This window comes from Podarcis erhardii (genome assembly GCF_964252035.2).
Source record: "Podarcis erhardii genome assembly, chromosome: 4".
NCBI classification, from domain to species: domain Eukaryota; kingdom Metazoa; phylum Chordata; class Lepidosauria; order Squamata; family Lacertidae; genus Podarcis; species Podarcis erhardii.
The window spans coordinates 76,431,801-76,444,788 of record NC_138508.1 but is presented as its reverse complement, the minus strand read 5'-3'; the positions used below and the strand labels follow the sequence as shown (position 1 = coordinate 76,444,788).

The 12,988-nt window shown below is 38.9% G+C and overlaps 1 protein-coding gene across 5 annotated transcripts in view; it reads left to right on the top strand.

The window, feature by feature from the left end:
• Positions 1-12,988, top strand: part of TSGA10 (testis specific 10) — a 37,503-nt gene that overhangs the window by 7,843 nt on the left and 16,672 nt on the right. For 4 of the 5 annotated variants that reach the window (XR_014155534.1, XM_081857890.1, XM_081857888.1 and 1 more), the window contains exons 3-13: positions 286-501; positions 2,017-2,082; positions 3,068-3,235; positions 4,021-4,176; positions 5,615-5,788; positions 5,929-6,006; positions 7,766-7,917; positions 8,342-8,457; positions 10,776-10,930; positions 11,916-11,971; positions 12,249-12,417. Coding sequence is in view for 4 of the 5 variants with exons in the window: in XM_081857890.1 (XP_081714016.1) it covers positions 286-501; positions 2,017-2,082; positions 3,068-3,235; positions 4,021-4,176; positions 5,615-5,788; positions 5,929-6,006; positions 7,766-7,917; positions 8,342-8,457; positions 10,776-10,930; positions 11,916-11,971; positions 12,249-12,417 (1,506 nt within the window). In the remaining variant the exon portion in view is untranslated. The remainder of the gene's footprint in view (positions 1-285; positions 502-2,016; positions 2,083-3,067; positions 3,236-4,020; positions 4,177-5,614; positions 5,789-5,928; positions 6,007-7,765; positions 7,918-8,341; positions 8,458-10,775; positions 10,931-11,915; positions 11,972-12,248; positions 12,418-12,988) is intronic. The other variant, XM_081857889.1, reaches the window with a different exon arrangement.

Below are 12,988 nucleotides of genomic sequence, written 5' to 3'. Positions count from 1 at the left end.
GTTTATAAGGAGTCACAGAGTTAGAGATAATCTAAGATGTTTGGGGCCTGAGCTCTCCAGGACTAAAGATGGAGTGTCACTTAGTATGTGTGAAATTTATTCCTTTAGTCATGCGTAAGCTCAGCCAGCCATTTCCATGTGGGAGCAAGCAGTTTCAATGTACCTTAACCATGGTCAGCTGCTCAGGAGCCTTTTACACTTAGTATGTGATAGGGACTAATGTTTTGCTGCCAAGACTTAAGGTGTAGGAGAAGTGAAAACATTTTGTTCTTTTTGACTTACAAGGTTGAAGAACTGCGAACAAAAAATATTGAGTTGGAGAAGTATGTTACAAAAATACTTGATAGTAAGAAAGAAGTAACAACTCAAGTGGGTGACTTGACAAGTAAGAATGAATATCTCTGTAAAGAACTCGCTCATGTAGACAAGTTAGCAGAACAGCTGGAAAAAGAAAAAGAATTTGTATTGGATAGTGCAGACCAGGAAATTGCAGAAGCCAAGGTACTTGAATTAATAATAAAAATTTTATACATGCAATGCTTTTATAGTTTGTTCTTTTTAAGAATTAGTTTCACAATTACAGGAGAAATTTCCATTTCTGGATCTCATGTAGTTTTAAGAGTTTGCATATGTGAAATACTGGAATTGTAACCAATTGGAAGAGCTGTAGCTCAGTGAATGAGCATCTGGTTTGGATGCAGAAATTCCCAGATTCAGTCCCCAGCATCTCCAAGTAGAACTGGCAAAGACTTCTGTCTGAAAACATTGCAACAATACTGAATTGGATGGATCAAAGGTCTATCTCAGGATAAGACAGTTTCCTATGTTCCTCTCAGTGTTCAAATAATTTTACAACACACACACACACACACACACAAAATGTTGACCAAGTAAAGAGATACAGGTGTAGGTCAAAAAATATTGTGGACATTTAGCCTTGTAAGGTGTAGAGCAGAGGAAGGTAAACTTGCAGGCGCCACTGTTGAAACTGATATCCATCAGCTGGAGTCTGATATAAAGGCCATAGACTTAAAGAATTCTGAGCACATGATTTTTTTTTGAGTAATACTTTTATAGTATCAGAACTCAAATCACAGTCCTTCAACATAAAAATCCACTCCTGGTTATCCTAAGCTTTCTTCATTCCAACTGGATAATTTAGGAGGGATTCATTGTGTTGCTGTTGTTAAAGAATCAGGAGTCAAAAATCCTTACCAATCTATAGCGTGTTCGAAAAGTAACTTACACCTGTTGGATAAGGTAATGCAGTAGGTGTCTGGTTACTTTTTGAACGTCTTGTGTTCAAATCACCCAGAGATTTATCAGTAGATCCTGATCTACCTTGTGCCCAACTCTGAGCTGCCCTCCCAGCCCCAAAGAGAGGTGCCTCCTCACTCTGCCCTAAAGGAGCCTGGGAAGAGGATGCCCCCAGCCTTAGTGGCCCAATGGAGACTGGCCAAAGGTGAACATGAGGCCAGCACCTTACCTTCGGAGGCAGCAGCAGAGCAGCAGCATGGTGGAAAGGCTCCCCTTCAGCACCGGGCACTCAGCTCCCAGGCAGGCCTTGCACACAGCAAGCACAAGAAAGGCCAGCACAGCGCCTGCCTGCCTGGTCTCCCTCACCCACTTACATGCTTACTCTGAGGCTGCCTCAGCTCCTGTCAACCAGCAGTCCCTGGCCAGCCCCAGAGGCACCATTTGCCTGCAGAGCTTGTAGCCAGGGCTGCTACAACAAACAGCTGAGTAAGCCTTTGGGAGGCAGGATGCAAGAGGGCATCAGAGGAGGGAGGGAAGGAAAGAGGCACAGAGTCCAGTGTTGCCTGCAGCACCCCTGAGTGCCACAGCACACTGATTGAAAACCACTGTGCTGACTGGCACCTCAGCTCTACTGGGTTTGTCATTTTCAGCTCATCTTAAGGAGTTATCCAAATGCATTATTAGTCAGTGAAAAATATTTGCCAAATGCTCTATTTTCAGTTGTCTAACTAATCATATTTTTCTTTCTTTTCATTTTAGTCTCAGATTAAATGCCAACAAAATACTATACGGAAATTGGAACATAAAATCAGCGCCCTTAGCTCTGTAAGTTACATATCTTTATTTTTGCTGATGAAACCTCATATCATATGTACATTGCAAAAAACATTTGCACAGATTAGTACAACTGATACGTCTTTTATAAGATATTTAAATGCATAATTGTAGTGTTAAGAATACATAATATTCAAAATGCCCCTTAGTCTGCATTTTATGTCTTTTCAGGGATCTTTCTCTTTCTTCAGCATTAACAGTGGTTTGACCTCCCTGCATGTCTGTAACACAGAAAGCAATGGGCACAATTCTTTCCTATTCAGATTGCATCTCTGTGCACCTGGGAAGACATTGGGGATGCAAGCTGAACATGGTCATTACTGCACCCTTTCCTAACAACCCTTAGGTGTGTGGAGTTGGTGGGCGGGCTTAATTATTACCTAAAGACGTACTCTCTTCAAGTTTAGAAATTCAAGGAGTAATCTGTTTATAAGGAAACCTTTTTCCTAGAGCCTTTTCCCTTAGAAAGCTCATCTACCTGTCAGAATGGTTTGGGTGTGCCGTTTCACACTTACCTTCTTTTCACTTGCAGAGTGTACTATGTGCACCTGCACCCAAGCTAGGAAGCTCTGCGTATTTTTTTTCTGTCTAGCAGAAAGATTGGCAAAAGATCCCTATTTTTCATCCATACCCTGCTTCATAAAGGACAAAGAAGGAAAGAGAAGGCAGGTCGCGAAACCAGTCTTCTTCTCTCACTCAAGTTGTCAGCTATGACATTTGTTCAGTGGTGCACATAGGCATTCATAGCCACATGCATGCTAGGTTCTTCCACTCTTCCCAGCCTTTATTGTGAGATCTGCTTCATACAACCAACTCTATTAATCTTGACAGAAACAGCTTTAATGATTTTATAATATGGTAAATTCAGAAATTCTGAAACATAAAAAATCTTGTTTCTGTAGAAATGTGTAAATATTTGTCTTAGTTGGAAAAGTATGTTTATTGTAATAATTGTTTTCACTTTGGCACTTAAAAGCCTTCCTCAAACATTGAACTATCACAGGAGAAGCGTCCCTCAAGGCTTGACAATTCTATCAAGTCAGCAGAAGAAGACAGATATCAGCTGAAGAAAATGCTTCGAAATACATCAAGTCCTAGGCGCAGCTCCTCTCATTCTGTTTCAAAGGAGCTTTCCCCCATCCGGGTATATTTTTCAACTTTCATAAAGTATAGATTTGTGCATTTTTTCAGCTGATTTTGATTACTTGGCACTATTAATATGCTAGCAAGGGACTGAAGTAAATTAATCAGGCTGCCTAAATCCTGTTGAAGTCAGTAAGATTTAAGCAGCTTTACAATGCAGTTCTGTGCATTTCTATTCAGAAGCAGGCCCAATGAGTTCAGTGGAACTTGCCTCCCGATAAGTTAGAATTGCAGCCTAATGCATACAAAATACAGGTTGCATTTTCTGGTATGCATGCTATCTGGTTCCTGCATACTGCTGTTTGGATTGCAAGGACTAATTGATGATGGATTGGTAGATGGATGGTTCCGTCATTGGGAAGATGTTGTACTACATTATCTTTTGTCGTTTCTAACTTTGTGATATGTACCTAAGTTTATACTATTTTCAAGGTATCTGTCAACTTAAATCTTTGATTAGACTCATTTCAATAGAATTAATCACATTCTACATAATATCTAACAAAAAGCATTTCAGAATAGTTAATTGTGGACAGATTAATATGAACTGAACAGACAGAAAGATATCCAATGGTTAGTCATACTCAAAGTAGATTAATTGAATTCAATAGACTTAAAGTCTCTGATTAATACTTACTTGGATATTGCCCACCATCTTCCTGAATAATTTAAAACTGGATAATCCAATCAAATTATAAAGTTTGTGACATGGATGTTATTGATTGATGGATGGATAAATCAAAAGCAGTAGAAAAGTAGATCAACTTCTCTTTATTAACTGTTTAGGGATGTAAATCTGATCCAGAATTTCAGCAAATGTTGAGAGACCGTGATGAATATAAGACAATGCTGGAAAGATATGAACGTCACATGGCAGAAGTTCAAGGCAACATCAAGGTTCTCACAGCAGAAAGAGACAAAGTTATTCAACTTTACGATCAGGTAATCTTTACAGGCATATGGAATATTCTGGTAAGAAAAATTTCTGACAAAATATAAAATCTTAAAGTGTTTGGGAGCTGTTAACGTTAAGATTGCCTTAGGAGGCCTTGTTGAAGGTTTGTCATCCTCAGGATTTATGATGTAAAGGTAAAGGTAAAGGGACCCCTGACCATGAGGTCCATTCGTGGCTGACTCTGGGGTTGCGGCACTCATCTCACTTTATTGGCCGAGGGAGCCAGTGTACAGCTTCCAGGTCATGGGGCCAGCATGACTAAGCGAACCAGAGCAGTGCACGGAAATGCCGTTTACCTTTCCACCGGAGCGGTACCTATTTATCTACTTGTACTTTGACGTGCTTTCGAACTGCTAGGTTGGCAGGAGCAGGGACCGAGCAACAGGAGCTCACCCTGTTGCGGGGATTCGAACCACCGACATTCTGATCGGCAAGTCCTAGGCTCAGTGGTTTAACCCATAGTGCCACCTGTGTCCCGATTTATGATGTGCAAATACTTAAAATGTGGGCTCCTACTTTTGGCACCTAAACTCTGGAATTTCTCTTTCTGGAGGGATATAGGACTGCCTTATTGTAGACTTAAACAGTTTGTTAAAATATTTTTTTCTAGGCTTCCTGCACTTAGGTTTCAATTTATTTTCTGTTTTATTTGTATAGCCTGATTTTATATACAGAGAGATTTATGATTTGGATTTTTAAAATATTTCTTTTTTGTACTATTATAATTTATTATTGTATCCTGCTTGTACATTTACACTGGGGAGAAAAGTTTTGAAATTTTGAAGATGAATGAATGAATGAATGAATAGATGCTATCTCTTCTTTTGGGACCCATCATGGAAAGTAATGTGAGCAGCAGCTAGTGGGAAGGGGTGGTGCCACAGACCTGACCTAGTAGCACTGCTGCTGCCATGTAGCAGGATGAGGTGGAATAGGGTGGTAGTGAGGACAGGGTGGTTCAAATATAGTGGCAGGTATGTTAAATTGGCTCTGCTGGTGTGCCTAAACCACCATAACTGAATTGCTACTTTGCCTTACCTCTTCACCATCCTGATACACAGCAGTAATCCTGTTGCCAGGACAGGTCCACGGTGACACTCTTCCCTGCCGGCTGCTCCTATACAAACTATTAAGAACATAGAAAGAACGGTAACGAATTAGATCAAGGATTGATTTATTCCAGGATCACATTTCCACAGTGCCATCCTGATGCCTCTGGATAGCTCCCAACCTAAGCAGGTTTTAATAACAACAGGCCTTCTCTGTTGCTTGGGCTATTTGTGGATGTGAAATTATGGGTTGTATTCACTTTGTATATATCTGCTGAAGTAAGTTGGTTCCAGTTTTGTCTTCGGTAGGCTAGTTACAATTTAAGTTTTCTTGAATTGGACAAATCTTCATCTGAGTTTTAATTTTGAATGATAGGCCCAGGAAGAAATAAGTCAACTGCGAAAAGAAGCTATGAAAGTCCCAAAAGCATCCAAAACTGCGATGACTGCACAGGCTGTTTTGAGGCGTGTGGAAACAGAAAGGGATGCAGCTATTTCTGATTTCCGAAGGATGTCCACTGAACGAGATAGCTTGAGAGAGAGGTTAAAGGTTTGACTTTTTATCCAAATTCATTTGTGCAACATCTGTTCAACATAAGACAATTGCCAATACCGTTGTGTGGTATCTAATCTAATAGATTAAATTTTATTATACTAAGTGTATTTGATTTATGTTTTTGTTTGATACAGATTGCTCAAGAGACTGCATTTAATGAAAAAGCTCACCTGGAACAGAGAGTTGAGGAACTGGAGTTAAATGTTCAGAGTGTAAGGGAAAATGTTTCCTTATTTTAAAGATATGGTAGCTATAACGTTGAACAAGTGGTTAGAAGCCTGTAAGGACAGAGACATTGAAAAGATACATTGAATGATTATTTTTGTATAAATATACAACTCTTACTACATTATTCAAGAAACATGCAAATATTTGTATGCATTAATTCTTATGTTTTTATTTAGTAATCTATACAGAGCTTTATTTGTTTGTTTGCTTATTTATTTATTTATTTATTTATTTATTTATATCTCGCCTTTCTCCCAGTGCAGGAGTCAGATCCAAGGTGGCTCACAACATGCATTAAATACAGATACAGCTAAAAAGCACACCAAACAGTTATAAGTATAAATAAATAAATAAATAAGTTACCATATTAAAAACGACACTGAATTAAAACAACTTAACCATTTAAAAACCCAACAACAAGAGGAGGAGAAAATATGCAATTCATACCATTAAATGACCCTGCCACAATAGTGGCCAAAGGCCTATCTAAACAAAACAAAAAAAGCCTGCCTGCCAGAGAAAAGAGAGAGATGGCCAACCTAACCTCCCATGGACTAGAGTTCCACAATATGGGAGCAGCCACCAAAAAGGCCCTCTCCCATGTCCCCACGAAATGTGCCTGTGAGGGTGGCAAATGGAGAGAAAGGTGTCCCCTGAAGATTTCAAAACCTGGTCAGGCTTATCTAGGGAGATAGCCTGGACCCAAGGTGTATAGGGCTTTATAGCTCATGACCAACATTTCAGTTGTGCCCAGAAACAGGCCAGTAGCCAGTGGGCTTATTGTAACAAAGAGTTTCGATTCTCACTGTAACCTGTAACCTTTATTAAAGGGAAATATATTCTTAAGGAATCAGTCCTAGAAACTGTAGTATATACATTTGGCTGTCTTGATTAAGATAATGCAATCAGCTGAGGTGGACAAGGTGCTGGTGGCAATGCATCTGACCACATGTGGAAGGGAAAGGAGATTGTTAGCCGCTTTGAGACTCCTGAAAGGGAGTGAAAGGCGGGATATCAAATCCAAACTCTTCTTCTTCTTCTTCTTGACTCCTGTCCTTCCTGGCTTATTAAATCTAGCAGAGGGAGACTGACTGGTTGGGTCCCTAGTATGGTTAATGCTTCGCTGCATTGGAGGGGGGCTCTGCTGCATCATCTAAGTCTTCTGTCTAGCTTGGCAGTCTATAGCAGACCCCCACAGTAAAGTCACTGTTGTTTCTTTCTCTTACAATCTTTACCCATATACTCTCAGTCTGCTTTCCATGCTCCAAGTCATGGATTTCTTCACAGGTATACACATCCTTACATATAATGCTACTCCTCCTCCCTTTCTGCTTGGTCTATTCCTTTAAAACAGATTATACCCCTCAGTTTCTACATTCCAGTTATGGGTCTCATCCCACCAGGTTTCAGTAATGCCTACCAGGTCATACTTGCAATCCTGAATCAAAAGCTCAAATTCATCTTGCTTGTCTCCCATACTCTGTGCATTTGTGTGGAGACAACTTCTTTGGAGGCTTTTAAGCAGAGGTTGGATGGTCATTGGTCATGGCTGCTTTAGCTGAGATTCCTGCATTGCAGGGGGTTGGATTCGATGACCCTTGGGTTCCTTCCAACTCTACGATTCTATAATTCTATAAAAAGTCTGAAAAGGCAACACAAATAATTTCTAAGTAAAGGTGTATGTTAATTGAAGTAGTTGGATGTTATATAAAGTAATAATTCCTTGTCACTTTAATGTCTCAGCTTGACAATGAGCGATTAGATCAAACATCAAAGATGGCTTTAATGAAGGAGACAATCGAGTCTCTAGAAATGGAGATGAAAATATTGGCAAAAAGAGCAGTAGATTTTGAAAGTGAGCTAAGCAGGCAAAAAGCAACTAATGCTTCACTGAGGTAACTGAAATATGTGTTGAATCAAATATTTTATGTTTCTAAGTTTGTGCCTGTTGACTGGCTATAATCTTAACTTTTTGAGATACGAAGTAGGCTTATTAATGGGATATAAATAATAATGTAGTTTAAAAGGATGGTGATATACTGTATGTTCTACTTTGGCAATAGTTGATCTTTAGTTAAGTTGGCTTATTTCATACACTAATTCTAAATTACCTGATACCTGACTTGCACTGACTAATATTTGAAGAGTTCAGTAGCTTGTGCTTAGCTTTTATTAACTGTTAATTACGCATTCACAAAATTCCCTTGCTCTATAGTCATTAGCTATTAATTAGTTGCCATTTATCATGAGATCCCTTTTAGTGTTAGTGCAAAGTTTGTGTGAAAAGATAAATTTAAGTTGCCCTTTGTTAATTTTTAGCATTATGAATGAAAAAATGGAGCATAACATTGCAGAGGCCCAACGACAACTCTCAAAGAAAAAATATGAATTACAGCTCATTCAAGATAAAATTACGTGTCTAGATGAAAAAAATGGTAAGTTTCAAATGCTAACCTTTGAGTAATTTTTAAAATTTATTTTATACAGGATTATTTATTGGACCATTGCAATGTGATTTTATGTGGGGCTACCCTTGAGGGACGCGGGTGGCGCTGTGGGTTAAACTATAGAGCCTAGGACTTGCCAATCAGAAGGTCGGCGGTTCGAATCCCCGCGACGGGGTGAGCTCCCGTTGCTTGGTCCCTGCTCCTGCCAACCTAGCAGTTCGAAAGCACGTTAAAGTGCAAGTAGATAAATAGGTACTGCTCCGGCGGGAAGGTAATCAGCGTTTCCGTGTGCTGCTCTTGTTCTCCAGAAGCAGCTTAGTCATGCTGGCCACATGACCCGGAAGCTGTCTGCGGACAAACGCCGGCTCCCTCGGCCAATAAAGCGAGATGAGCGATGCAACCCCAGAGTCAGCCACGACTGGACCTAATGGTCAGGGGTCCCTTTACCTTTACCCTTGAGGCTGGTGCAGAATTATGCAACCTGGTTATCAGGTGCTGGCTATTGACAAAATATAACACCTATATTGTGAGAGTTGCATTTGGCTAGCAGTATGCTACCAAACTATCTTCAAGGTCTTACTATTAAGTATATTAAGCCTAAACACCTGCGGCTTAAAATCTTACCTTACTCATTATACCCCTGCCTGACTTTTGCAACCTGCCTCTGAGAAATGTCTGATGGTGCCTGATAGTGTCAGACTATCCTCAAGAAGAATTGTGCATTTGGCACTGGGGTTATGAAACTCTACCTAGTAAAATCAAGTTGGCATTGTTTATAATTAGCTGAAAGTGCCCAATTAAGACTTGGTTATTTCAGCAAGCCTTTTTATGCAAACAATTTCCTGTTTTTATAACCTTGTTGAGTGACTCATATTTATAATCCTGCATTTCTGTTTCTTGAATGTATTCTGCTTGGTTTCATTTGTTATGTCATTTTAGTTTTAATTGTGATTCTGTAGACCACATTTTTATGAGTTTTGGGCATAGAAATGAATTATTAATAACAACGACTGGGGCCAGAGACTAGCAAGTCTACAAGTGTCACCCACTAATCCATATGGATGATCTTTTACATCTGTTTTGTGCCAAGTTTCTGCCTAAGTTCTGTGATTTATTTAGTCAGGAATATTTGTTTCTATGACTTTAGTACCAGTGAACTTTTTTATATAGGAAGTAGCTGATAATAAATAATATTTAAAATTTAAATCCATGATTTAAATTTTCTGCTTTGCTCACCGAGGTCATGATTGAAATCGCCTTGATCCAAGCACTTTATATTACTGTAAAAACAGTAACAAAACTGCATCCCACAAGCCTTAGGCACAGAGAGGTGTACTTTTCATAGAGCAGGAGGAGCCAATGAGGTGCTCTCCATATGATTTTGGACTACGATTTCCATAAGCCATGGTCATCAAGGCAGTGGTCAGGAATGATGGAAATTGTAGTCTTACAAAAACTGGAACATACCTCATTGGCTACCCACAGCCTGTGTCATTACAAGAATGTGACGCAAAGTATAGAGCCCCAAAATGATGCTACAGAAAAGTACAATTTTCTTGGCTACTTGGGCCAAGTTTGACAATTAAGGACACATCCATGGGATGGTGTTTGTGCTGTATTTATATAAAATTATTTAGAGGTATTTGAAAATTATTGGGAAATATGGCAATAATAGTGCTACGCATGTATAGTGCATTTCAAGTGTTATATTCTGTGGCAAGTGGTGAGTAGCTAGACCAGTTTCCCCCATTGTTCACTTCCTCCCCAGGCCTCAGGCATGAGAGGTGAGGGAGGTTCAGTGCTATCATTGTGGATAGAATGATGGTAGATTTTTTTAAAAAATCACACTATATGTGTTAAGTAACTTAGCAATGTCAGATTTTCTTGTTATTAACTCTTCTTTTTGTGAATGGTCACTGTTACTAAGGAAATTGTGACTGTCCATTGTATTTCATTTTCTTCTGACCTCATTGTTTCCAGTTTCTCCCCACCCCCTCTGCCTCCCCGCCCCCAATCATGTACATTCACCAACAAATCAGGATAAAATGAAGTGGACTGTACTCCACAAAATCTTATGATGCAATAAATCATTGGCCTTTAAGATGTCACAAGACTGTTCACTGTTTTTTTCTGCAAGACTATCTTATCTAAAAGTTTGCAGTTTGGCCAGAATGTAGGGGGAGGGGAACTTGTACATGCATAATAAACATTTGTATGCTCATCAGAGTTGTTGCTTGATCACAGCCTGTTTACCAAAGGTTATTTTAAATTGATAAAATAATGAAATTCTATTATAATATTTCCAGAAAAGCTTTCAAAACAAAATCTTGTTCAACAAGAAGATATTTGTACACTCAATGACACAATAACTGAACTAGATACAGAAAAGGATTCTTTACATGAGCTTCTGGAAGAGAAAGCAGATAAAGTTGCCTCCCTTGAAGAAAGCTTGGCCCTTAAAGTAAGTTTTGATATGTAAATGTTTAGATATTTAAGATTCATCACATTTAGATTTTTTTTGTGCTTATGCAGGAAGGAGACTTCATATTTGGCATGTAGCTTTTGAAAGTACACATTACAGGCATATTGGACAAAGTAAATGGTACAAGTATGAGTTGTGCTAGTGATGAGAAATTGACACTTCTGTGGATTATTTTTGAGTAATTTTGTTTTAATATGCAAATACGTGGATTAGTAGGGTTAAAACATTCTGCTTATTAAAATTGGTGCTTTTTAGATTTAGTTTAAACATACACCTTCCAATACTACTAATAATATGATTATGACTTTTAAGTACAGTTTTAAATATAGAATGAGGAACTTTACTACCGTTTAGAAAACTGTTAAAATGCTATCATTTTTTTTGCAAATAACTTTCTATCCCTGTACATGCTGCTTGTAGGTATTGCAGCCAGAGACTCTGTAACCACTATGTTGTATATGTTGAGATTCTAATAGCAACTTTAGGGGGCATTTTGATTGAGGAAACCATGTCACATGAAAGGGTTAATCCCACCCCCTTCCGGCACCACAGTTCAGAGATTTCTGAGACTTTTGCTGCAAAGTTTGCCTGTGCCATGATATTAAATCTATACCATATTTATTTTGCTGTTCTGGCAGCCTAACATTGCAATCAAATGCATGTCTACTTAGAACTAAGCCCCACTGAGCTCAATGAGGCTTATTCCCAAGCAAGTGTGTATAGAATTGCAGTCAAAATGTTAAAAACCTGTGGAGTGCAAGCTTATGTACAATTACTCAGAAGTAAATCCTGCTCTGTTCATTGGAGTTTACTCTCATATAAGGATGATTAGAATTGCAGCCTTAATCTTATAAAATAAATCTTATAAAACAAAAGAAACTGACATGAAAAAACAAACTATTTCCTGTTTTGTTCATCTCTTCCTTACTAACTGAGGAAAAATACATTTTTATTTATTTTCAAGGAAAAGACCATTTCAGATTTGAAGTGCCTACTTTCTGATATGGAGAAATCAACAAAGTAAGATGTAAACTCTGGATTTCGTTATTTCTTTTAAAGTTATTTTCACTTAACTTGAACTATTCTGTTAGAATTAACATATATAAATTAATCTATTCTGTATTCATAACTTGTAATATTAGACTTATTCAATATTTTAAAAATGTTTTATTAAATAAACATAATTATTGGTATACTTCTATCTAAAAACATTTGATGAAGGGACATTTTCATGCCCTTGTTTTGCAATAACATTTTTATGTAAAATGTATTTTGCATTTTATAATTTACTGCCCAGGCATTCTACTGAAGCACTCTGTAGGTGTGAACAGGATATTACCAAACTACATCAACTTTTGGATGAATCTAATAATGAACTTGCTCAGACTAGTGAAGAGAAAGAAGGATTAATTCGGGAGAATGATAATCTACAAAAACAGCTTTATGGCTTTAAGGAGGAGAATCAGGTATATGTTGGCAGATTTGAATACAACTCACATTTACCTTTCCACTATTAACCAGGAACTGTTTTGTAACTAACTAGAGGGGGACGAAGGTGGTGCTGTGGGTTAACCTACAGAGCCTAGGACTTGCCGATCAGAAGGTCGGCGGTTCGAATCCCCCCGACGGGGTGAGCTCCCGTTGTTCGGTCCCAGCTCCTGCTCACCTAGCAGTTCGAAAGCATGTCAAAGTGCAAGTAAATAAATAGGTACTGCTCTGGCGGGACGTAAACAGCGTTTCCGTCCGCTGCTCTGGTTCACCAGAAGTGGCGTAGTCATGCTGGCCACATGACCCGGAAGCTGTACGCCGGCTCCCTCGGCCCATAAAGCAAGATGAGCACCGCAACCCCAGAGTCGGTCATGACTGGACCTAATGGTCAGGGGTCCCTTTACCTTTAGGGAGGACAAGAGTGCCTGTCGTGCTCTGGTCCATGAGGTCATGAAGCAACTAAACAACAACAACAGGGAGGATATTGTTCCAATCTCTGAGCAGTGCAAGATTACAGGGAGTTCCAGGGTTTGTGTTTCCTTTAGGAAA